The sequence below is a fragment of the Triturus cristatus genome, chromosome 7, assembly GCF_964204655.1.
Source record: "Triturus cristatus chromosome 7, aTriCri1.1, whole genome shotgun sequence".
Classification (NCBI taxonomy): Eukaryota; Metazoa; Chordata; class Amphibia; order Caudata; family Salamandridae; genus Triturus; species Triturus cristatus.
The window spans coordinates 201,975,911-202,003,512 of NC_140590.1; the positions used below are offsets into that span (position 1 = coordinate 201,975,911).

At 42.1% G+C, this 27,602-nt stretch overlaps 1 protein-coding gene across 1 annotated transcript in view; it reads right to left on the bottom strand.

The window, feature by feature from the left end:
* Positions 1-862: 862 nt before the first annotated feature.
* Positions 863-27,602, bottom strand: part of LOC146809218 (uncharacterized) — a 234,566-nt gene continuing 207,826 nt past the window's right edge. The window contains exons 9-12 of the mRNA XM_085616038.1: positions 18,685-18,898; positions 10,178-10,281; positions 4,363-4,500; positions 863-1,107 (exon numbers count right to left, since the gene is read on the bottom strand). Coding sequence (XP_085472164.1) covers positions 1,017-1,107; positions 4,363-4,500; positions 10,178-10,281; positions 18,685-18,898 — 547 coding nt within the window. The 3' untranslated portion in view covers positions 863-1,016. The remainder of the gene's footprint in view (positions 1,108-4,362; positions 4,501-10,177; positions 10,282-18,684; positions 18,899-27,602) is intronic.

Genomic DNA, 27,602 nt, shown 5'->3' on the forward strand with positions numbered 1-27,602 from the left:
CCACACTTCACGAATCAGCACTGCACCAAACAACCATTTGCAGTGCAATCGGTCTCGCCTTCGGGACCGTATATGTATTTAGCTATGCAGCACATTAGCCTTGGTGCTGAAACATCTACTGTTCTGTAACATGGAAAGTAAGCGTTAAACTGCATGACACGCCAGGTATGGGAACACACGGAGAGCAATATTGCCTTTCAGCTGGAAATGGTATAGTCCAAAGCTCTGTTTTTCATATAAAATCAGGGTTTTCGGTGGTCATATCACTGAAAATACAAGATTTGGAAAAAATATTATTGTCTACGGGTGCTCGTGGAAGACAATTTCTATGGACTGGAATCTAATGAATACTAAAGTAATTCTGGTATTTAACGGACCTCTGCTGGTCATTTTCTTTCTATTAAGAAAGTTAAATAAAGGCAGTTGCCAGAAAATTAAAAAAGAAAGTCCGTCAGCAGAAAGCACTTCTGGTATTTTACTGTCCTCTAATGGTTGTTTTCTATCAACACATTTAAATAGAGGCAGTTGAACAAGCAGAAATCAATTCTGGTATTTTACTATCCTCTGCTGGTCTTTTTCTACCAAGACAGTTAAATAGAAGCAGTTGAACAGAAAAAAAGTCCCTAAGCGAAAGCAGACAAGTACTAGGGCTGATCTCCAAGCCCACAAAGTACATACACATATAAGTATATACTAAAGTATATACAAGAGGTCTCTAATGCTCAACCTAAAAAGACACATAACTCCAAGAGCTTAGAAAAGGCACAACAATATTTTATTTTGAAAACAGAACTTAAAAATGCAATTGTGTCTGAAGCTAAAGCAAAGCAAAATATGTCAATTCAGTTGAAAAAAAGCCAAGAATTCACATCTGAACCACTACACCATATTTTTCAGAAGATTTTACACACTGTGACAATTATGAAATACAATAATGGACTACATTACAACATATATTTACAAGGCATATCAAAACCAGCATCATGGAAGAGAGTGTCCTCCTGTCCATTCATTGCTCAGGCTGACTTGCAGGCCAGGACACAGAAGTAGTTGTTGCAGACTTCTAACTCTGTGTCCGGAGAACAAACCCCCATGATCTTCAAAAGCCTGCAGTCAGAAATTGAGAGGGTAAAGTTTAACTTCTGTGTTACTGTTAGCAACATCTCATTGCGTATTTCACTCCTCAGTCAAAGGTTGGACTATTACAATAGGCCTGGTGAAACTGGGTGCACTGCTAAATTCGACTTTTGCAACATAGGAGGAAATTACTCAGTAAAAGCAATAACTCATGCTAATTAAAATGGTGATTGTAATGACACCTTTGCTCACAGACGCAGTTGGTTACTTTGTCACAGCTCCATCGTTATTTAATTATTTAATTCAGTCAGTCATTCGTCTCTTTTCTTGACAATGTTGGTACAATGGTGCATGTCTGAATGAATTAATTGAAAGTGTTTTTCGCTTAGTTTTCCCACTGCAATAATTTCTTTACAAGTTTTATTCTAAGATTAACATTTAGCGTTAGGCTGATATCTCATTATGATACCTCTTTCAAATTTACTTCATTTCATTTAACATTCATTGTAATAAATATGGTCTGCAATTATAAATTGCTTATCTCCTCCAGTTGCTATTATTGGCATCACTGTTTGCTCTTTTGTTATTGTACGTTGAGACTGTGTAGGGATATAAAAAGAAAAACAAATGCACTTTCATAACGGCTCAACTTTTTCCCTATACCTGTAATTACGTACTAGTGAAATGCCTATACCAAACTAAAATATATGTGCATATAGATATTCAATATCCTATGTATGCTCATTTGTACTTAGACACACACACACGTATACTCATATACAAAGTCATTTAAATGTTTTAAATAGGCTGTGAAGCAAACAGTACTGTATATTGTTATATTCCATATAGATACCTTACATAGGCACAGCTAACATCGCAACCTTTCACCTATATTCTTCCCTACATTACATTCATCACGGTTCTTAGGCACTAACCTTTTACCAAGATATGACACTGCATTCAGAACGCGGATTTTCTCTAGTTCGAATCGCATACATTATGCATCCGATTTCTTTGAAGCACAGCAGGACTATCATCTCCTGTATAATATCTCTTTGTAAAGTTCAGACCCGATGTCATCCTTTAGGCCGCCACATTAACACATCAAGGTAGGACCCCTGGGAAGACCTATGGGTATATATACATCATGTCTTGCTTAGAAAGACAGAGGAGACTGTGACTTCCCGGCTGACACACTTACCAGAGATGCTGAGGTTCCTGCATGCAGACGCTCCAGCTCGCAGTGGTCTAACATTCCTCGCGGGGTTGACTAGATCCTAGAGGGATTCTTGGCACAACTACACAGATGCTAGGTACATTTAGGTACATCTAGTTAGGAAGGCATCGTAGGAGTATGCACTTATTATCATGTATTCTATGTACTTGTATATACTCATGATTACTGCAAAATGGTAGATCTGTACCATCCTTTTACTTTCGTAGTACAGCTAATCATATATCTCTGCTACCGTCTAATGGTTATTACAACTCCTCTATTCTACACTAGAATAACAACTGTTCAATAAATTCTTATTGAAACACCCGGACTGTTTATTCGGTGAATCTCTGAGACACACTAAGTGAGCACGAGTGGCTGAGTAAAAGGTAGTATATTGTTTCCACGATTCTCAGGGATCGGATTTGTCATGTTCTGAGGAGATTCTAGTGGCACTGTGAGCTAGGTGATACAACAGGCTAACATATCCGGTGGGGATGCTCAGAACCAGTCTGCCACCAATCCCACAGTTTATTTTATCCAAACGCACAGATCCTGTATAGAATATATAGGAATTACACGACAATACCTTTGGAAGGGCTAGAGGTCTTGAAAGTGTGACAGCCACTACTGTTCTTCTCACCACTTTTTTCTACAGTCTCTTGGTTAGAGGCAAGTCTTTTTTCTCCAGATATATTCTGAAACCTTCCATATTCGCATCACATACCTCTTCTTGTTTTTATTTAGCACCCTCTTTTCACTCTCTCCTTCTCATATTATCTTTCATCTCCTTCTTGTTGCCACTCCCCACACACAGCAAACCCACTGACATGAAAGCACTGCATTTTCGTTAACTTTCACCATCAATATTTCAACAGCTGTGTAGCTCCTTCATGCACGTTTGAATAGAATTTCAGTTACAATTAGCATACCTAATAATTGCCCTGGGAGCTCCATAGATCTAAGTTGTGGTCCATTATCAATACCCGCCCAAAACATGAATCCACACAGAAATACAGAAGCAACTATTTTCAAAGAGCACACTATACACGAGTAATATGTTGCATGAAAATAATTGTCAAATGCAACAGCATGGAAAAAGCAAATACTCTTGGGGAATGTAAGAATAAGTAAAATGTGAAAGGCACTTGTATGCAGTAGCGACTGCTACCGGACCCGGGTGGTGGGGCAGGACGGAGGTAGGGGCCAAAGGACGGAACAAAAAAAAAACCACTTACCTGGAACGCCTCTCCTGCCTCCTCTGTCATCTTCCTGCAGACTCGTGGCCAGCAGTAAAAAGCACCTGGCAAAGAGGCTCCCCTGAGCCAATCACAATGCTATGATGCAGCGTTGTGATTGGTCTTAGCACCGTGGATCGGTGCTCAGACTGGAACAGGAAGCCTGTGCATTTTCCTGACCAGGCTGTGTAATGCAGTCTGTTAGGAACATGCAAAGTGTGCATGAATTGTTTGGTTGGCCCAAGAGGTCTGGTCAAACAGTTCATGTGCACTTAGGGAGTGCACACCACTCCTCCCCTGCTCTGGCCAGCCCCGCCCCGCCTCACCTGAGAGCCACTGATAGGTATAGGAAAAATAACAGGATAATAACAATAGTTATTAACCTGTTATCATCCCTTTTGTTCAGTAGGGCGACGCTCCTCCGCCTTAGCGGAGGAGCCGCCACTGAGTAATGTTTTTGCTAGGGTGGGGCAAAAGAGGGGGTCAGGACATTTACAGACGGGGCACGAGCCCCACCTACCACCCTCTCCCTCCTAGTAATAACTGAAACTGTTTATAAACCGTGACCTGTGATTAATCCCTGCAAATCTTTATAAACAACATATGCAATCTAGTGTTCGGGTTATGTTGGGGCAAAATGCATAAATAAACAGAATAGCCACACCCTGTAGCCCATGAGATCCATAAGAAAGAAGAAAGAATTCACTCTCTTTTTAGTGTCATGATAATTAGAACACCTATGATTGCAAAGATGCATCTTCTCTCTTTATACAGTGTCCTGTGGTGCATGCCATAAAGCCTTTTCGTTGTGTACTATAAAATGATCTTTACCTTTGTTGCAACTTTTGCAGAAATTCCTTTGCATAGTCTGGCTCGTCCACAAATAGGCTTTGGAACATGAAAAGTGACTCCAGGAATCTCATCAGTGCCGCAACTGACATCGAGCACTCCGACACAATGTTAGTAACTCTGCAGAAAATGGAGGCATTACAGGGTGTGAAATTCTGCCTTTCTTCAGGGATCACACTCTCGCCATTCATTAGAATACCTGTTGTTACCATTTTAGAGCTTAACATAAAAATCTAACGGGCATATTAGGTAAAGATATACCCCAGTGCAAAAATTGGGAGAATGTAAATTGCTGCATTGCTGCTGCCTGAGTTGAAAGGAATGGGAGAAAAATGTTTCACTGACAGACAAATATTATTAAACAAATACTTTGCAGCTGTGAAAAAAAAATCTTGATTTTGCATAATATTTTGCTCTGTATTTGCTGGTCTGACATAGAGTGGAACAAATCTATTTTGCTGCAGACTTAGGGACTGATTACGAGTTTGGCGTTCTTTAAGCAGGCGGCCTAACCAGCACCCAGCTCCAAGACTGCCAAACCGGTAGCCAGTCTGCCCAGATTACGAGTTGTAATCCTGGTGGGCAGTCTTGCTGCGGTGGTCTCATGGCGTTGCCTTCCTAAGGCTCATAGGAGAGCCTTCAAAATGCACCAACATAGGAGCAATGCAGCCCATTCCTGCAGAGACAGAAATGCACAATGTTGTAAAAACATAGGGGGGCACAACATGTGCCCCCTGCATGTACCCTCATGCACAGAGTCAACAGGGGGCCCTGTAGGGCCCTCTTAGTTTCCTCACCGCCACACTTTTCATGGCAGGCTCACTGCAATGAAAAGGAGGTCAGTGAGCAAACTTGTAATATGCTCGGTGGTGCCACTGCGGCAACACCAGAATATTGCTTCCTCTTACTACTTAGCCACCGCAGTGACATCAAGGATACTGGCAGTAGCAGTGGTCCAGTTGCGGTTTAACCATCGTACTAATAATATGGCTGGTGGACCACCAGTCTGGACTGCCATACTCGTAATCGGCCCCTTAGCCCCATCTTTTGCAACTAAAATGCACATTGAAGCAGCTTTTTGATTGCCCGGTTCCCTGCCTCTTATTAAGCACCTTGTGTAACAAAAGCAGGTGAAACTTAATAGATGTGACTAAGTTTGGAACAAAACGTGTTTGTTCCTTAATTACTGAAGCAACAAATAGGGTGTTAATGGTATGTTTAGCATTTTTTGTACTGCTACAGCTATTCAACAATACCTCCAAGGCAATGCATTGCAAATCAAATACACATGTTTTATTGTTGCACATCAGAGTGATAATAATATTCATTCTAGAAAACTGTCAAAGTAAACTTATCAAACAAGATATATTTTAATAGCAGTTTTAGTCATAGTTCTTTGATTTATTCAATTCTGAGTGGTTTTTCCTCTGTGCCGTTGAGTCATCATTTCTGGATATGAGAGTGCCCTGCACATTGGTCTGAAAGGGCATTTCAGACTCTATCATTTATACATTTCCATACATTTTAATAGCATGGATGTACAACAGAGACATGTTTAGGTGTTCATCAGGAACAAATCTCCACAATAAACGCCTCCTTGTAAATTTTAGCCCCATTACTACATTTTTTTTTTTAACAGATTTTATTCATTCAATGACATGTATACGGCAGGGCTCTGTAACCCAGAGAAATCTGCACAATAAATGCAAAGCTTTCCTGACTGATATTTCAATAATAAGATCCAGAAGAAATGGAAAGCAATACAGATGAAAAAAAAAAAAAACCATATGCAAACCTCCACCCAACAACCCCCACCCCACCTGGTCGCACTAATAGCCTCCCATATAAGAACTAGCTGTGCCCTTGCACTGCCACCACACGATCCAATACACGAGAAAGAAAGAAACTTCAGCTTGCACCAGCAGGGTAATAAAAAACTGGATGGAGGGGCACCGCTGCATCTTCTGGCTCCAATAACAAGCCCCTATAGTCTGCCCATCGCGTCCAAACCTTAAAGTGTTTCAGTGGGCAACCTGTTGCGGTGAAAATAGGGAGTTCCAAGCCCATACAGAAGTCCAGTCCCTTCTTCCAGACCGACACCAAGGGTGGCACAGGTGCTTTCCACGCCCTAGCAATGTCCCTCTTCGGCAGAGTAAACCCCAGCAGCATAAGATGGCGTTTATAAATATTACCCCCAATCCCCTCCAAGACATGCAATAGCACCAATTTTGGCAAATGGGGCAGGTCCCAGCCCAACTCCTCAGAAAGGCAGGTCAGTACCCCCCTCCAGAACCGTGACAATGAGAGACAATGCTAAATCGTGTGTATCAGGGTCCCTCCCTTCCGCTCACACCTAAGACACATAGGGGAGGCCACCAGACCCGCCCTCCATAACCGGACCCGTGTGAAATAGACCCTATGAAAATATTTGAACTGGACAAGGCGCAGGCGCCATTACTACATTTTTAGCTGCTTGAGAGAAATATTAACCTGACTTTTGAGAGGAGGCCAGGTCATTCCAAGGATTGCAAGTAGATTGAACAAAAGTATGATTGCCCCATGCCACTTACTTAATTCTGGGAGTTACCCACAGATCATGAAGTGGCTGATCGCAGTGATCTTTTGGAAAGTACCATTGAAATGTACTTTTAAGACACTGTGGTTTGGATCCATGCAGTGCTCTATATATGCCAGGCATAACATCTTAAAGGTAATACTTTTCCTGAAAGGGAGCCAGTGGAGCTCCGCTAATACAGCTGTTATAGACTTACACTTGGGAATTTTCTTGAGCAATTGACAGACTGTGTTCTGCAGCATCTGAAGCTTGTTTAGTATTGTATGTTTAATTACTAAATAAAATGCATTACAATAATGAAGCCTAGCTATAACTAGGGAGATGACCACTGACTTTTGTAAATTGGGTGGGATACAGGGTAACACCTTCCTTAACAATCTTATATTTTAAAAAAATGATGATGCCAATTTGTTCCACAAATGATAGCTCAGCAGCGAATATAACCCCTTGGTTTTTAACTTAAAAACTGGCAGGGGAGGGAGATCAAGAGACTAGGTCCACCAAGATTTGTTCCAAAAGATAGTGGGGCCGATTCACAGAACTAACTTAAGACAAAATCCTAAACTTACTACTTTTGGTATTCACAGAAGGCATTTAGTAGTAGTAAAGTTAGGATTTTGTCTTAAGTTTGACTTTAGACAAACTTAAGACAAACTTAAGACAAACTTAAGACAGACTTAAGACTGACTTAAGACAGACTTAAGACAGACTTAAGACAGACTTAAGACAGAATTAAGACAAACCTAAGACAAAATCCTAACTTAAGTCTGTCTTAAGTCTGTATTAAGTCTGTCTTAAATTTGTATTAAGTTTGTCTTAAGTCTGTCTTAAATCTGTCTTAAGTTTGTCTTAAGTCTGTCTTAAGTCAAACATAAGACAAAATCCTAACTTTACTACTACTAAATGCCTTCTGTGAATACCAAAAGTAGTAAGTTTAGGATCTTGCTTAAGTTAGTTCTGTGAATCGGGCCCAAATAAATCTATGACTAAATGTTTCCTGTGATTCTGGTGGAGAATGTTCAAAGAAAGTGCTCCTGCTGGTGAAATTGTAATGTGCAGCAGTCTAAAATATGATGAACCACTCATTTTGTTTTGCAGAAACAAAATTCCAATGTAGGAGTTTCTTTCTGCAAAGCAAAAAAGCAATGGCCGTGACACACGTGGAGTTTGGCAATTGGGAATTTTTATTTTACTCTTTCTAAATTGCGATATCTTTAGTGACAGTCAAGAACAAAGAAACAAGCATAAGCAAGCCTGCACTAAAAAGTGTAAATAGGACACTAAATAGGCCTGATAAAAGACATTCTGAGATCTGAGCTGTTTGGGGCTCGCCATTCATTACCATGTGACTCCCCTAACTCAAATGGAGGTGGGGGAGTCAGCAGTGAGGAGGATGGGAGGTACTCATTATTGCCAGATTTCCAATGTACATCTCTCTCTCTAAATGACCCCAGATATTATGTCAAGTGGAAATGCTGCTCATGTGTAATACAAAGCATCATACCCATGATAAATAAGCGTACCAACTGAAATTTGCTTTAATTGAAGTTGGTAATCTCAATTAAATTGAAAAATTGTATGTGCTCATAAATTGTAATTGCAACTGGTGTGGTAATATTGCAGGTTTACTTAGCACCAACGTAATCAGTTAAAATCTAGATCATTGTGTGCTGGAAAAGGCAACTAATGTGAACTCATCACCTTAGTAAATGTTTAATACTTAAGCCTTATCTCCAATTATGATGTGTAGAAGTTTGGATTGAAGTTAATACTAGAATTACCACCAAAAATTACCTCCTGACACAAACGCCATGGTAGTTGAGCTCTATGTCTCCACCAGTGCAGCAGGACATTCCACTCAAACTGTCACTTGTTTTTATGAACAGTGCCACTTCTAATACCTAAGAATACAGACCACTGCTTATAGGTTTAGTAAGGACAACACTCTAGAATCAATTATTAGAATTTATAAATTAATAAAAATGTTAAAATTGAAGAATGGAATATGAGACATAATATTTTGAAGACAGTGTCTAATATTTCCATGGAAGAGGGTCTACATTTATCATTTTTGTTATTATTTCTTAAAAGTCACACCTCACCAGTTAATTTGTCTTTTTATAAACATTAGAATGAGTGCAATAATGAAAAGTCTAGCTGTCTCCTAGCCAGAGTTAGCCTTATTGGATTTAACACTGCATCTCTGTGTGTGTCTATGGAAAAGCCAGCATTGCTACAGTGAAAATAGATTTTGTGTTTTTTTTCAGTGTAAGGACATGTGTAACATTACATTTCTACATGTCTCTGCCTTATGGGCTGTAAGCCTTAGTGAGAAATGACAATAATATTTAAAAGGATGGTGTGGACGTGCCACTTAAAAGCTGCTTCAGTCAAGCTACAAAGGTAGGCCTGAAACCTTGTTTTACACTGTCAATGTAGTGGATGGCACAATGGATACATTTTATAACATATTCTAGGGATTTATAGGTAATTTATTTATTTATTTTATTTTGAGAGTTTTATAGAGAGCGAACAAGATCCTTGCGGATATCAGAGCGCTTTACAACTGTTAGTTATACAAACAAATATATGCAGGTAACATTCGTATACACAACATTTCGTGCAAACAGCAATAGGGTAGATAATAGGAAAACATCCCCGATGAGACAAGTCAAGGGCGTGAGTCGGGTGATTAGTTGGAGCCTTAACATAGTATGGCATACTAGTACCGGATCGGTAGAACTCGATGACTATAAAGATTGTGTTCATGTGAATTTTGCCATGAGAATCGCTTTAACTTCCTTTTTGAAAGATGCGGTAGTCATATGATATATGCCAATGAGGTGCATATCAATTTCATCATGTTGAAAGGAGAGGCACATGCATCTAACCACCGGGTAGCAGGGGTAAAGTGCACATAGTTTTACAGCCAGACACAAAATAGAGGCGTAAACCAAACCCAAATGGTCATTTCCTACAGACAGTGTATTTGTGGAGCAGAAGTGCTGAGTTTCCAGGTCAAACCTATTTGAATGCCACTGGTGCCAGCACCACATGACCCAGCAACCAAAGTTTAAAGAGTCTGAATTCCTAATGTATGTTGAGTAACCTCTAAGAGGATTTTCCTACTTAGAATCTTTCAAATGCCTTTGACAATTATGTAGAGATCGTCTTCTAATTCTTTAAAATAGGGTTTTTCCAATGTATTTAAACTTTTCTTACCTTATTTTATCTGCATAATGCACAGCCTCAAATATATCCTTATATTCACATTGAAATTGTTGAATTTCCTCACTTCCTTGTTCGCTTATTAAAATGTCAAGTGCCTGCAAGAATACATAAAGAACAGTGAGAAGACTGAATACCAAATTTACCACTCCACAAATAACAACTATGTTGTGCATGACAGCCAGAAATTATAGCAATATTAATCCCATTTCACCAACAAGGCAAGACCTCCCCAGTGTCTGTTGAATCTTCAGCCTGTGTACGGTCTAAATAATATGTTCCAACTAACTGCATTTGTCCCTGCTGGGCCCAAAAAATCTACGTTTATGAGGAATCATGATCACTTTTTCAGACTAGAAATTCTAGCTTCAATACCTACTAGAGAAATCTTCCTTAAACAGATGCGTTAATGTAAATGTAAATCCAGTATTTATAAAGCTCGAACAGCTACCCGAAGGCATCCCGGTGCTGGGGGCCATCGGGAAGATTAAGCAAGCTATTGCCCAGAGTCACATGGTGCTGGGCTGACATGCCACCGGTGATCGAACCGTGAGCCCCAGATTCCAGCGTCAGTCTCCCTGGCCGCGGCGCCACACCTCTTCCCCTGTGTGAATGAGTTGAGTGATGCAAAAGAAATACCTGATGTGACTTATCTACATTGTATGGTTCAAGCAAGGTGAGGAATATGAGTACCCTTTTTGCAAACATTAATGGTGGACAGCTGTCAAAGAAGGCTTGCTCTAAGGCCAGTAGCTTATTTAACTAACCAACAAATATATTTATGCTGCTGGATGATATTAAATCAGGTGACCAACATAACACACCATATTCTGGGATCTGAAGGCTGCTTTCATTTTTAGAAGTGTGTTAAATTGGGAGTACTGTGGGGTGTCATACATTTTTTTTGATTTTTTAAGTCACTAGCTTAGAAGTCTTTTGAGAGGTCACATGTTACTTATTTACCCAATGTGACAAATGGTATGTAGAGTTAGTTACAAGCCTCTATATTCATTCATCATGTACCTGTGTGCAAGTTTATCACTGGGGTCTATTGTGCATATTGTTATGCATGTTTACTCATTTTACACTGGAATTCCCACAACTCTGACTAAAACATTATTGCATTGCATGTTTTTTAAGATGCACCCTTTTCCCCTGAAGCTGCACATGCCTTTGTGAATTATGGTTAACAGCATTTTCACCATATTCCACCATATAGTTTATTGTGAATGGAGTAGTATATATTGCTTTTATTTCATTTGAGATAACCATTTCATCCTCCAGGGTAGCATGCTGTTGCATGCGTATGCAATATTGGGTCCTTAAATAACTTATCGCATACATGTGGATGTGGCTCTTTCATCCCAAACAGTGCGGATATACCCCCAGCTTGGTTTATTCTCTGTGCATGAAACAGTCATCATCTAACAAGAATATATGCCATTCTTGAAATGTGACATGTAATATACATACACAGTGAAATCATTCGTCATTTTAGTTCACTATGAGGATACACCAACACCAATATGTAGTGGGCCCTGTTTCCATATATTAAGACACACTTTAAGGATGACTGATGAATATATAAAAATAGGCTTTTCCTACATGGCAAAGTAATTTCATTCCACCATGTGTCATTGTAATGTATTGGAAAGTGGGTTATTAGAAGTAGTTAGTGTCCATCTACCACTGGCAATAAGTCCACTGACACAGAACTGGGTCCTAAAAAAGGGTCTCTATATATTAGTCCCTTGCTCAACCCTTGATAGCTGACACCGAGCAATAAGGCTTAACTTAGGAGACAGGTATGTAAAGCATTTAAAATTATCCATACAGTAAATAAGTAGGACAAAACTCATAATAACAATCCCACGCCAATTGATAAATATAGGAAATGTTATTATCTTTAAAACTACACCAAAATGACCATTATCCAATGTAGCTAATTAGAGATATGAATTTTTAAAGAATAAACACTTTATAGTGCTTAGAAACCAATTGTGGCACTTCTGAACATCTGTTCGCAATTGACTGGGACACAGTCAAAGTCGAGGCTGACCGTGATGGAACCTTGCTCGCTACCCCACGTGGGAGGCCTCAGTCAAAGTTTTGCCTACACACTTCGAAACTTTTCTGGAGCTTTTTCTCGGAGGGCCCTTGCTGCTCTCCACCAGTCGAGATTTGGTAAAGGTTTGCTGGCTTGACTCTCAGGGAGCTCCCAGTAAAACTCTGGAAGTCGGACCTCTGGAGCTCTTCAGCGGGATGAACCTGGAAACTGTCCGGGTCACGGTTGAAGGTGGCTGGCTTGGCTCTCACAGTCGAGTCTGCCACCTTATGGAGATTTTTTCAAAAAGCTTCCCAAACTTTCCCAAACTTCTGGGGGCCCTTCCAGAAGGTCCCCTGGTAGGTTCCAGGTGTCCCAAAATGTCAAATCCAAGGGTCTGGAATCTCCTAGATTGTTCTTGTCAGGCCTTGACTTCACATTCCACAATGCACTTGGTCAATCTCTTAAAACTCCACTGAATGTACTCCAGGAGGGGGACACTGACTGGAGAAGGGTCAGTTAAGCTCTGTTAACCAGTGGCAGCAGGGAGTCCACTCTTTAGTCCTCAGAGCTGTAGTCCCAGATAGTGCAGCTGGCACAGTCTTCACCAGGCAGACCGTTGGGTGCAGATCAGGATTTCAGCAGGACAAACCTTCGTCTTTTAGTTTCAGGCAGTAGAGGTGAGAGACTATGCAGCTCTCGCATATTATTCAGTGGTCTCTGGCGACAAACAGGGGAGCACCCCTGCCCAATGCGGTGCAGGGCAACACCCCAAAGCATGAACACTTCATGCTCCGTGTGGCATAGTCTCGTCACTGGAAGCACTATTCTTCTAAAATCAATAATGGCTGAAAATACAGCAGAGCAGCAAGAGATACATAAACCAACTCCCAGCGTGGTTTATTTCTATAGCTCTCCTCCCCTTACCATCTGCAAATTCCTTCCTTAAGCCTCCCCAACTGAAAGGAAGAGGGGGTGGGCCTGGCTGACAAGCTGGTCTGCCCTGCTCTCCTTTGAAACTCATGCTTTATGGCCCATGCCCGTGCTCTGACATTTCTGTGCCCCAAAGAGCTTTCTCCATCAGATAGCCTCTGCCTTGCCAGGCCACGTATCACCTAACCAAGGCAGCTTGGCTAATCCTCTACAGGCTGACCAGTCAGGGTAGAGTGCTGGAGGCTGGATTTTGGCTTAAGGGAAAAGAGAGACTTATACCTTATTTTCTGTAAAAGTTAGGATAAATTCAGCAATGGCAAATTGCTGGATTTATCAATATCATTCTCCTAAGACCATGAATGTTATTTTCCATACTTTCCTTGCAGTAGTTAACATATTACCAGTTTAGCCTATGAGGCCCGCTATTTACAATGTGGAACATTAAATGCGCAATGCATTCCTCACCAGGGTTTATAAAACCTATTTTATAAAGAGACTGCTCATAATTACAGGACCCTCCACCCCTTGGTAACCAAGGGGAGAACTGGGGGTGCCTAATATGTAAAAATGATGTTGATTAACTCTCCACAGCACCAAAGTTGACTTACTTTGTAGTGAATTCCCAACACAGGAAAAGAACAATATGGGGCGTGTTGTCTCACCAGAGTATATGAAACTACTTTATAGGGACCCTGCTTATAGGTACATGACTCCCTCCACCCCTGGAACACCTAGGGGAGACCTAGGTGGGTACCCAAAATAAAATAAATAAGGTATATCCGCTTCGATGCGGCGCACATTCCCCCGCTGTGCGGGCGAATTCCACACGTGCGCGGAACGGACAGACGGGGCCATCCTCCGCACACGCCCACTGTGACGTCGGACGGCTGGCACGGAAGAAGATAGTATCACTTTTAAAGTACCCTTACCACCAAAGTCGAGTTTTCAGTGAATGTACTCTTAAAAGCAGTGCTGCAACACAAGGCTGATTTTAAAATGACCTAAGGCTCTCAGCAGTGCATACATGCAAGTGCACAAAGGCTGCTGGCCTCTAAGCTACCATGCCCTATCAAATATTAGGGAGTTAGAGGTAGTTTCTATCCCCTTGCCCTATTATGTACTAGGGAAGTATTGGGTAAGTTATGCCGATTACAAGTGTACCTCAATGCATGTGTTTGTGTGTATCATAGTGCTGGCTCTAGGACTGGCTAGCAGAGCCAGGGCACAGTCAGAGTCAGCTACCACCAGTGCCATTCAGTCCAAAACAAATGAGGATGAACAGGCAAAAAGGTGACTTTCCAACATAATGCATTAAAGCTGCAGCCTAGCCGTAGCACAAATATGCTCCTGATGACGTATTTTTGTCATATATGTAAGTAGTGTAAATACACGCTACAGTCCACATTTGATATTTAACATTCCCTGTCACAGGTGCACTTTAGGCACCATTTACAATGGTCCTACAGGGAGGCTATCTAGGCCAAGTAGGGGTTTTGCATGTATGAAACATGCTTCAGAGGGAAAGCATAGGAACTTTACTACTGTATACTGGTGATAAAGTGCACAGACCCCTCAAGTCAACAAAAAGAGCATCCACAAAAAGGCAAAACATCTGGTATGATCATGTGGAAAAGGGAAATTTGCTACAGCTAGCTTTATTGTTCTCACGTGAGTCTGTGTGGTTTCGTTTTGCCATGTGTTTATCTGTGCATACACACTTTTTGGGCCTGTTTGTATCGCTTACACACACAATTCTGTGTGCTCATCATATGCAGCTTTCAGTTCTGTCACTGTCATTAGTAGCAGTGGCACCGAAGAAATGGCTGTGAGGTGCCAGCGTACACCAAATTATGATCGACTTGTACTTCCAAAAAGGGGCACGTGGACCGATTTTTCCCTCCAATTAGTGCACATGGCATCCTTGCTGTACCACTGGGTTACACGTGTGTAAGCATGCCTGTATTTTCGAATGTGTTCTTCTGTGTTCGTGGGCGAGTGTGCACCATCCTGGGGCTTAGTTACTGTTTAATTCTGTTTCTGTTTGGTTCAGCCCATGCCTGTAGAAGTTCACTACAGAGGATATTGTAACTCACCCAAAGATGTCTTAGGGGGGCATGGGCAAAGTGGCCAATTGCCCAGTTATCCTATCTTCTAAGTGACCGCCTGGTCAATGATCTTTGTAAGTGTCTCTTCTTCTGTCTCACTTTTATTGAGTCCTCTGTCAGAGCCATTTTGTCTGTCTCCTCTTCCTCTCCCTGGGACCTCGTCCCTCTCTAACCTATGCCATTTTAAGGATTTTTTGGGCCCGGAAAATACATATTTCAGCTGTTTACGGGGGAATTTTAAGGTATAAGCCCATATTGTTTGGCATCATGCAGACAAAAATAATTAGAATATAAGTAATCAAATTCAAAATAGTTCAGAACAGGCGGCCCAAAACTATGCCTTGCTCAGAGCCCCAAAATACGAACGATGGCATTAACTCGCCTAGCAACTCAGCCATCAGTAGGCGCTTTAATGGGCATTGCACCTTAGAGCAGCCCAGATCTGCAAGGACCTGCAGATTTTTGACTTTCCAGGAGTTGCTAATGTTGCTGTCCCATATGCATAGACAGCCTCAATTTTTGACATTCCAGGAACTGCTCATTGTTTATGCCTAAAAACATAGAAAGCCTCAGGTTTTTTTACTTTCCAGGAAAAGGCTAATTTTCTTCATGCTATATTCATAGAATGCGTCAGTGTTTTGGCATTCCAGGAACTGCTGATGTTTTTGCCTTTCAGCACAGAAAGCTTCAGTGGTTTGACATTCCAGGAATTGCTCATTTTTTTATGCTGAGGGAATGGTGGCTGTCAGGTCAGGCTTTAGGACAGTGCGACCGGTGCGGCCGCACTGGGCCCTGGCCTGTGGAGGGGGTGCTGACCTCAGGGGAGGGCGCTGTGTTTAGCAATAACTTATGATTGGAGAGAAGAGGGGTACTTTTGCCTGGTGGTAGTGAGAGAATCCGAGGAAGTGTTCATGGGGTGTGAGGGCGCCAAAAATGATTGTCGCACTGGGCGCCACCAGCGCTAAAGCCGGCCCTGGTGGCTGTGCTAACACCTTAAACACGGTAAAGTAAAACAAACTGGGGATCTTTTCTTTTGCGTAGCTGATTTAAGGAATATGAGTGGGACTCATTTCTGAAAATGCATTAAATTTAACACAGTCGAGCATCCGGATCCGTTTTTCATTTAAAGAGATATATATATAAGTTTCTTTATCTAAAAGTTCATATATTTATTTTGATGCAAGGCTCCTTGAACCTCCTAGTTGTGACCCTGCCTTGACCAAATAATCGCCTTTGACATTTAACGAATCTAAATTGCTCTGACATATATATATGCACTAAGAACATCTCACAGTTCTTGCTGGGTTTTGCTGCAGGAGGCACCCAGGAATCCTGTTCTACTATTTATAGCGCTCTGTTCACCGCTGTGAGCTGCTATATTCCGGCAAAAAGGGAAGTGAATTTCACTTGAACTTGAGTGACATCCCGAGTACCAAATCACATTTCCCTGGTCAAGGCATTTGCGTTTACCCAAACCTTATACTCTTGTCTCTACTGTATATGCTGCGTGTGTGTGCCAACACGAGGTCTTGCTACGCACTTAAAGTTACCCGTAGGGAGACCTAAATATACTGTTGACAGAGAAAATTGGGCAACACTGGAGCAGGATGATGGGAGCCCACAGAGGAAAGAGCAGGCCTTAGAAAATGTGACACGCTCTAGTCCCAAAATAACTGCCTTATGTACATTGCACTTTTAGTTTAATAACCTTACAATTTATGAATGCTATATTGTTTGTATCTTATCAATAGAATAAGCTATTGCTACCTGGATTTAAAAATTGTAAGATTCTATTTGTAGATTTTTTTTTTTTTTAAACAAGATCAAAGGACTAAATTAGTGTAGTTAGGAAGTCATTTAATTTTGTTCATCAGTCATGTGTTGTCTGGGAATATATATTTCTTTGTCCCGCAGTCTTTTTCCCCGCAGGGATTCACAACGTGGGCGTTACAACGACCGCGTTGTGATTCCGAATACCATTACTCCGCAAGTCGGAACAACGACTTGCGGAGGGGGGCGCTGGATGTTGGAATAGTATAATTTACTATTCCAACTCCAGTCTGTGTGGACACTAGGGAACGTGTTGGATTTTAAAACCAACACCTCCCCGTCCCCCTCTGCAAGTCGTTGTTCCGACTTGCGGAGAAATGGTTGTGGAATCACAGCGCGGTCGTTGTAACAACCACGTTGTGAATCCCTGCGGAGAAAAAGTTTCATCATAAACGTTGTTGACCGTTGTCTGGCATTGATTCTGTTATTGTCTTAGTGCAAGGATACTCAAAGTAGGGCCCAGGGACCCCACTGGGCTGCTGTTCACTTGATGGAGCAGTAACATTCAGAAAACTGTTAAACAAACGTGTATACTTTATTTACACCTCAGCTAAAGTACTGGTAAAGAAGAAAAGAAGGTGTCCTAAACAACTTATCTTTAGGCACACCTTTAATTTTAAAGACATCTTGCACTAAACATGTAAAAATATGATACACTTTCTGCAAACTTCAAATAAATTGTATTTTTTAACATGTATGAGCGTTTTACAGTAGTAGATAAGATTATATCACTGCATTGAGAGGCATTTATTAGCAGTGATAGTTTTTAAAATGATCTTAGTAACATTCATCTGCCCCCATTCTGAAACCAATGTCATTAGCGAGGCAAGCCATTTGTCAGGTTTTCTGGTCTTACATTTTGCAATTCAGCAACCAGATGAATATCTCTTTCCCTCTCACGTTCTACATTAAAAGTTAATGCTTTGACTTTAATTCTTGGTGCATGAGAATAGAGCGTTGGTGGCTGACAGAAGTTGTGTGAAGGCTCAGTTTATTGTCCATACCATGCACCTGCTGCATGTCCCGTTATGCCCACCTTTCATCACCCCGACCCTCGCATTGCTGACATTGGTGCGGCCCTCGGCATGCCACAGACAGTGCTTTGCGGTCCCCGGGGAAATGTTTCCGAGTACCCATGTCTTAGTATGAGCATGGTGGCATTCATTGTGAGGACCTCTATGTACCATCTATGTGAATGCAAACTATTCATCATGTCATAAATATACTGATATTAAAACTTTGTCCGGCCCTGTAAGCATCTATGTGATACAGGCAGGGACTATCAAAGATGCTCCAGCATACTAATGGATGACCGAGCAGAAGAAATGCTGGTGGGGATCATGCACACATGGGTGAAAACAGAACCCACTGCTGTCACTTCCAAATCTGGAAAACCATACCCTACAGAAAAGCACACTTTATACAATTCCAGGCCCACAAACCACTTTTAGTCTCATGATTGGCTGTAAATGGATGGGTCTAGGATTTGAGTCTTGCTATCAAGGATGCTATGGCTTCTCCCTCAAGGGTGCTTGTTGTGTCTGGTGGAGACATAAACATTAGTTCAGCACTAAGCAGCTAGAACCCACCTCCATGAAGACATCAGTTATGCTTTGTGAACAATCTTTATAGTGAAGGTCAAAGTGTGGATGTAGGCAGTACAATGCCACGCAGCCATTAGTTTTCAGGATACGGTCAGCTTCCTGTAGGAATTCTTCTATGTTGAACCAATGAGCAGCGACTGAAGCGGTGATCAGGTCCACTGAGCCATCTTCAAATGGCATCTTCTCTGCGAGAGCAACCCTAAAAAGTAGCCAAGACATTGGTTTAGCTATTGAAGGAACTTATGAACATTTGTAGGATGCTTGATCTCGCAGAAACCTGACTTATTTCCAACAAACTTAACATTTCCGTCTCTCCTTTCTTATATAGGATGCCCTGTGGACACGGGTTGTTAGTCTGTTAAACGTTTTCAAATGGCAGGCTTATGCAAGCCTTGACATGGACACTCCACGATTCTCCAAAGTTAGTGCAAAGACTCATTTATTTTAGCGTGCTTTAAAAAGAGATAATAATTTAAAAAACTATATATGACTCTAACCTATGCATTTTTCAAAATGTAGATAATCTATTTCAGTACACAAACAGGAACTAACCTTTGAGTTCACCTCGAAACTATGCCTTCCCAAAAATACACATTCTGGATAAACATCGGCGGAGAAATAGTGAAGTGCCACTGTCTGAGATACCAATCTTTGTACATTGCTAAAATACCATATTTTAGGATTACTTAAATAAACCATTGCTTTTCTATAGAAAATAACACAGTCTGTGATACATTAGTAAAAACACACCTTATGGAATCATGGAAAGATGAAGTGGTCATTATTTTATAAGTTTTTGTTTCTTTCAGAAAAGTGTATACATATTACACTGGTGGACTAGTACTGGTGTAGTTATAGCGAGGTCTGACTTCCTACAGGCAAGACATTTCTTGGTTCTTTAATTACTCTGGCACCGTTCAACGAATGTGCATGAAACATTCCAGAAAATGCTCACGCACTTCAACCCTTCATGGAACATTTTGTGCTAACCATAGGCCAGGCCTCATGGCAAACCACCACTGTGCATGGCCAGAGGCTGTGAACACATGCTGGAGTAAGGCACTCACCGTGGGATTAACACAGGGCCTGTCGAGTGGCCAGGCCCCGCGGCTATCCACCACAACGCACAACTAAAGGAAGGGGGAATCAATGGTAGGCTACATGCAATGATGGCTACATGGCTGTTAGTCCAAATTAGAATATGATGAACAAAAAAATAAATTCACTGGAAAACCCAAAGGTTAAAGGGACATTATAGGTAGGTGTTGGAATGAAACATGAACTAATGTTAAAAAAGAAAACTCTGAAATACACCAGTTATAGTTAGTCAAAAAAATAACTGGTGTATATCAGTGTTTTTTGGAATTCGTTTTGGATCCACAGATCCCATGACTAAATTAAGATTTTTTTTTATTTGCATCAAAAAGTGGGCCTTTTAGAGGCCCCCTCACTTAGTCTTGGGGACCATGATGTCCTCACCCAGCCTCCTTATATGCCCTTTCCTCATTTTTTTTAGGACTCAGGGACCCAGTCATTGACACCTGTACTGGTGGCTGCAGCACTTTCTATCAGTGCTGGGGACTGCCATTCAGATCTGTTGATGCAAATTGCAAATGGGAGAAAAAACTCCCTTGGTCATTAAGATTGTTTTTTTTATACTTTTGGATTTGTGAATATCCGCAGATCCAGAGCCATGGATATCCACAAATTAACAATGCCGATATACCTTAAAGTTATGCTCAATACAAGTACCTCTTAAAATGCATATTTCTTTAAAACTATTGAATGAATTTATACCAATAAAACTCAAATATAGCCCTTAAGTTTAGTTCTAACGTTTTAGCAAGTTTAGTGTAATTCTGTTCATCTGTTTTTTTTCTGTGTTAAAGAACAAAGAATCGTTTGAGAATTATAATCGGAAATCACACTTTTGAGCCCCATCCCCAATCTGCAGTGAACTTGGCATGAAGGATGCAAAAGGTTGAGCAGAGGGGATGGCCAGAGGCCATCACCTCCTGATGCACAAAGCTGTAGGCTATGCACAGCAGGAGAAGTGCCGCAGGGTGCCCAAGGTAGTTGGTCATATGCTAACATTGTAATATGATTAAGAAGCTCCAAAAAGTGATGTTATTGTTAGGTGTTGAAATGAGATAAGAACTAATGTTTAAAAACTGGAAAATCTCTGAAATTCACCAGTTATACTTTAGCGAACAAACTATAAAATGCCCCCTTTAATGCACTGCTTAAGACTTCACAAATCACATCACTCTTTGCATGTTTAATGACATCATGGATGACATCACTGTTGATATTAATTAGGAAACAATAATCTCTGTCTGGCATGGAACCCTTTGCACATATTTCTTAGAGAGAACATACAAAGAGTAGCTGTCTCTGAGGCAGAAAGACCTGATGGAACTTTGGAACTTGGGGCACCTTTAGACCTGGTACTTCTAGGCACATTCCCCTTGTTTTTGTCAGCCTTCCTGTGATTATCCTTTTGTGTTTGTAAAAGATATTCTTTCAAGATAGAAATGAATAATTATGTTGATGAGGCCCCAGCCCCTCCCTCTCTAAGTGCAAAGTTTTACAAAATGTTGCAAACTCGAGTCATTGATTAGAGCTCAACTTTCAAGATACATGGAATAACTGGACTTCTCTTGGATTTCTACACTTTCTGAAGTTTATTCCTTTAAGAAACTGCACTTGGATGCTTTAAAATCTGGAGAGATTACATACCAGGCATTAGAAGAAGGGGTCATCCTAAATTGTTAGTTGCAGAACCCTGTTGCTACTAATATTGTCTGATCCAGACAAGCTGAAATTCTTTCTAGGAGCTTAAATGCCTCTACACAGGTGATCATGAAGGCAACAAATTATATATCATCCAATGAAGAACCACTCCTTGCCATGAAAAACAGTTGCTCCAGTTGGACTCCCCTTTCTGCAGCTACCTTTTTAGAACTGGGCATGGGACCCATTTTCATCCATCTGAATTCCAGCACTCTAAGTACAGGGGAGTAGCCATATGTTCAGCATGTGGTCTAGATCACCAGTTACTGACTTGCATTACCCTTAGAGAAAGGGTTGGGTAGGGTTAAGTTATCCCAAGGCCCACAAGGTGGATCAAATCTAGTATCCTTTATATTGAGGACAGGCAGGAACTCTAGGAAGGGTACAGACAGTATTCTCAGGTGCTGCCAAGTTCATCTATCAAACATGCTGGCCGCCTAGTTTGACTACTTGACATGGTGGAGCAGGTTACCTCTTCCCTTGACCTTCGCAATCTTCCATCCCTAAGTGGAGACAAGGAATAGGTAGCATGCATTGTATTCTTTAAATTGGAGCACCTATGAGCATTACGGGTACACTCATTTTCACAATAGTACCTATATTTGTTGTCTTCAGCTCCCTCTTGAATCTGTGATTAGGCTGCAGGCCTCAAGCGGGGGACCATGCGGAAAATTCAGTGTGCCAAGACAGCTGATGTGAAGTTCCATTGAAGAGGTCTCATAATCCTTGCTTCTGACTATAACACTACCTTACTTACATTATTGCTGGTTTACTGCAATACTGCTGTTATAATGACATGAGAGTAGGGGATGGCCACAGCCGAGTTCCCAGCCTCATGATTCAAAACTTTCCCAATACATGATGAATGTTTTATCATAGACAAATACATATATACAAATATTGTGTTTCTTAGTTTGCACTAAATCCATTGTATGCATATCCTGCCTGAAATGGGTTCTCCATGTCCCTCCTCCTGTGTGCACCCATTTCACATATATCCTCCTCCGATCTGCCTCCCCTTAATCTCTTCTAAGAAAATAACCCTCAGTTGCTGCTGCTGTGCTGTACCTGTTTTGCCTGATGATGTTGACATTAGTGATGTCTGCTCTTTATATGCCATGTATGTTAGTGGAACATGCACTGTTGCTGACCATACTGTAAATGTTCTGTGTGAGTTTTTAGACTTGCCCTTATGCTGGATATATCCAAACTTTTGTCTGTAGATAGTAATACATGTACAGACCTTGTCACTACATAAATGTCATAGTAATTGGCTTTGTCAAAATTAGTAGCCATCATTTTACCACCAATTCTATTTTTATAAGATTTACTATAGAAATATTAGGCCTTAGTACGTAACAACTTGCAGGTATCCATAAACAATTTAAATGAGGTGCTTCTTAGGGAAACGGGGACTCCACTGCTTGACAAGTACTCCCATCAGTCTCTTGTTTGTTCTCACACAACTTCCCATTAACCTCCATGAAAATAACTCAAAAGTTGCCAACCCTGTTCAAAGTGATGGCCAGCCCAGTACAGGCACCTGCCTACACTTTTTCTTGGCCCTGCACACCCTGGTAGTCCACACTGCCATTCTGAGTGTTGAAGGCACCACATCACCTCATACTGCCCCAGACTGTCCAAGCTTCTCCCCTTAGCACCTGGAGTGTTCTATGGGAGAATGTCGCTTGCTAACCAGTGCCAACCCCTTCCTTATGGGTTACATTAAGGGGGTCACAAGGGATCACAGTTGAGGACACTGGCTTGTCTCTTGTGACCCCTGGAACGGCCTTTGTGACCCCTGGCCTCAGAGGTGAAAAAAACAGTGACGAGAACACCAGAGTGCCTCATACTTATGAGTGTAACTTCAAGGCACCCCCTCCTTATTGTCTGCCATTTATTTATCATACTAATAGTGAATGATTACTATTCAGTATTAGTGTGATAAAAAATGGAAAACAATTAACTAGAATGAGACATTGGCTGTCAGCTGATGTTTGTAAGTAAAAAATCATTTTTAAGTGTGTTCTGTGTGTGCTTTTGGGTGAGAGTATGTTTATGTGAGAAAGCGTGTGCATGTGTGAGTGAGTGTTTCTTGTGTGCATAAATATGTGTATATGATTTATTGTTAGTGAGAGTCTGTGACTGGTAGTAAGTGAGTATGTGTCAGTAAGTGAGTATGAGTGAGGCTGAATAAGAGTAATAGTGACTACAGGATAGTGAGTGGAAATGAACGAGTGTGAGAGAGTATTAGAGAGTGTGAGTGACAATGAAGGTGAGTGAGAATGAGTGATAGTAACAAGGAGTGAGAATAATTAGGTTGGAGTGAATGACAAAGAAGAGAGTGAGAGTAAGAGAGAGTGCAATAGAGTGTGAGTGAGTGAGTGTGAGAAAGTGATTCTGGTCAATTAATGTGCCAGGATTTTATGCTTTTTGATCACCTGGTTTTTGACCTTTTACTGATAGGGAGTCTCATATCCTGTGAATCACCCATGGTAAACTCAATGTAAATGGACAACACATTTTTACTGCTAGTCCACCTTCTAAGATAAGGGTGCTGTAGCGCAGCAAGGTAAGGGGCACTTAGCTGGTTACATGTGAACACGTGTGAGGCCTTAACATGGATGATTCCTGTTGTGCGCAGTCCAACTGCACACAGGTGGCAGGGCGCAGACGGGACTCTGCAGCATTTAGTGTTGGCCGGGCTAGGCCTTATAATGCTAGTTTACTTGTAGGGAAAGTCTGTGTGGTTTACTGTCTTATCTGCAGTGACACTTCATTGTACAAATATGGGAAGGGCTGCCTTAGAGTGCAGTTTTGCTTCCCCTTGGCCAGCAGACACCAGTGTCATACTGATTTAAGGAGTAACCTGTATGAGAAAAACGAATCTGGAAAATCCACAAAACATATCTGTACAGCTCATGGGTCATCTAGGAATGCCATATTTATCTGCCTCAGCTTAGGATCAGAGGCCAGGCCTTTTGTCACCCTGCTGGTCTAAGGTAATTACATTCCTCTCCAGCCACAGGAACGAAGGCTTCCTCACACAAAGGGAGCAATTAACAGTGCTTCACTCAGCTCCTGAGGAGGAAAGTGAGGGGGCAGTATGCTCTGCATCAATCAACCAACTCTCACACTGTGCCAGGGATGGGCCTGTTCAAGTCCAGTAAACAAAGAAGGGAGCCTGAACCCCTGGAGCAAACCTAATAGGGGCTTCCTTTGAAGATATTCTGGGAAGGCCATGGCAGTGGTGTATGTGAGGGGTGGAGCAGAGGCCCCCAGAGCTGATGGGGCAAGTGGCTCCTGCGTGAAGCCATGTTTAAATGTCCCAGCAGGCTGTGCAGGAATGTTGGGACAGGGGCAGAGAAGTGATGTGGCACCCCAGGCTAGGCCAGAGGTGCATCTCTGCTGGAACCTAGTACCCCCACTTTAAAGGTTTGGTGCAACAGGGGAGAACTCTGCCTTGGTTATGCTTTTCTGACTGGACACTGGAGCTAGAGGTAGACACCATGTACAATTGGAAGGAAGAGCACCCTGATGGCCCTCTGGACTAAGGATTCTGTCTTTATTGGACCCCAAAGCAGCAAAATCAGTGGGACTCTTCCCAGGCCCAGGGAAGCTGGTCCCCTTACATCTCTGAAAACTAGTTGGGAGAAAGACTGGGCTTCTGTACAAGCAGGAGAAAGGCCTAGAGGAAAAACAAGGAGAAAGGCCACATCCCTGCAATGTTTGTAACCTCTGTGGCCAGGAGGCCTTAAGAAAGTGCTCCAGGTGGCTCTGGCTGGCAACCAGGAGCAAAACAAGAGCAAGATCATCAAAAATCTGCCCATTGGGACCGAGATATGGCATTTTCAAGTTTGGGCGACCTTTGTCCCCGAGTGCGATCCTTGACTGTGTGGAGATCCACTGCTGGATGCTTTCATCTCGTGAGCTGGGCCAGGGCCCAGAAGACGGTGCAAGGAAGGATCCTGTGATGAAATAGAGCCAAGAGAGGGCATGCATGTGTCCCCTTCTGTGATGCTCCAGAGGTACTCCAACCCCCAGGCTGGTTATATACTTGGGGTCCCCATCTCTGTGTCCCTGATGGCTGGCAACATGGGGAAGCACTGTTGCACTTTCCCCGCACTTTAAAATTGCTAGAAGGAGCCAAGGACCCCATCTCTGGGCCTGACTGAGGCGAATGCTGGGGGAGTGCCGCTGTGCCTCCCCTCTGATGTGGCTGGCCCACCCAGCTCCCCTTGCCCATGACTAGAGATAGTGGGAAACTGCCATGAATGCCGCGCCCCACCTGCAGGAGCAGACGAGGCAGAAGAGACCTGCAGACTCCTGCAGCAGCATAGAGGAGTGCTACCCATTCAGGGAGCTGGCTGGGGCAGCCAGGGGTGGGCTCCCTAGGTTGTCCCACCACAGCCACATAGTGTGGGGGGCCAGAGTGTGGGCATCCCTGGAGTGAAGCAGTGCAGCAAGATGCCATGGAGCACATATTAAAGGAAGCAAGTCTCCCCAACACAGTGGGAGAGTCGCTAATTAAATATTCACAAAGTTTGGGAGGAGCGCCCCATAATGTCTTTTTGGGCTTTGTCAATCTGTATGATTTCCACTTTGTGGTGGCCCCAGGACAGCAGGGCCTCCCCCAATGATGCTAAAACATCTCCAGGAAGCTACAGGAGGGCAGCACCTTACCAGAGGAAGCTCAAAGAGGAGTATAAATAAGTACTCACCCTAATTTGGATGGGACTCAAAAAAGACGACTATCCCAGGTTTTTTGAGCAGTTATAAGCACTGCCTAGGTTTGACCATGTGCTCTACAACTGGGAGCATTGCGCCCTCAAAGGGCTCAGTCTATGACTACAATTATTGTGGCCTGAAGATGGTTAAAAGCAATGAACATGTGGTGCAACACTCTCTAGGGGTGACATGTATGGCTAAAGGTGTTTGTGATCATAATGTGATCCCCTCTAGGGGCTAATGTTTACAATTGCATTTTCCATGTTGCAAGCTTATCAAGAGAACACAAACCATAAAGACATGCAGATATAGTTTTCCTATAAATGCATTATTTGAATAATGAGATTGACAGCCACTAATGACTAAAGTATAGAAGATTTATTGCCAGTATTAAGTGCTCTCATTCAAGATTATATTAAATTATTGCCTTGATTCTTATGTTGAAATGGTTTGGTGAGATAATGAGGTTGATGGTCACTCACTTTATTGCCAGTATTAAGTGCGTACATCCCAAGTTATGTTCAATTATTGCATTTGAGTGCAAGTTAATGTTTAGACATGTGCTTTGTTGAACTAGACACCTGGGGGGGGGGGGGTAAACAGTGAGTACGCATTATCATCTAAAGTTAATTCCATTAGTCTATGTATATTTGTAAATTCCTGCATAGTATTGAGTAGTGTGTGTATAATAAATTTAGTTTTCCTTTTTCAAAACAAAAGCACAGATTGAACAATCATTTATTTAATGTTTTTACTGTGTGCCCATGAATGGTGATTACATCCCACACCACCTCCTTTGTGTAAGCCTAGGAATGCTCTACTTTGCTACCCTGAGAGAGACAAGCACTACAATGGGGTGTTTGGTTCCCACTGGAGGACAAATGTAGACCCATTACTTGTGAGGCCAAATAATAATGCCCTTTTTCTTACAGTGAGAAGTGTGAGTGAGTGAGTGAGAGTAGGAGGATAACCACCTCACCATCTTTGAACAACATTTCAGTACCTTATCTCACTTACTATCTAATCCTCCCTCAATCCCCTCATCCCCCCAGCACAAAATGCCCTTTTGCTCTCTCTCTGCCACACTTCAACCCTCCCCCTACCTGACTCTGCAACCACCTTAGATATCCCCCAAACACAGCCTTCGAATCCCCCTCCATCGTTTGCACCCCGCCCTCCTCCTGCCATCCCAACAGGATTTTCAGTCTCTCAAACTCTCTCCCCGACTTCATTCTCCCGCTCTTAACATTAAATCCATTCCACTCCCCTCAATCTTCACCCTACCCCCTCTTCCTGATCCACCCACTGTTCTTCTATTAACACCAATTTCTCTTTCCATATCTGATTGTCCCCCACTTAACTAGAATGCCTTCCCACCCCAC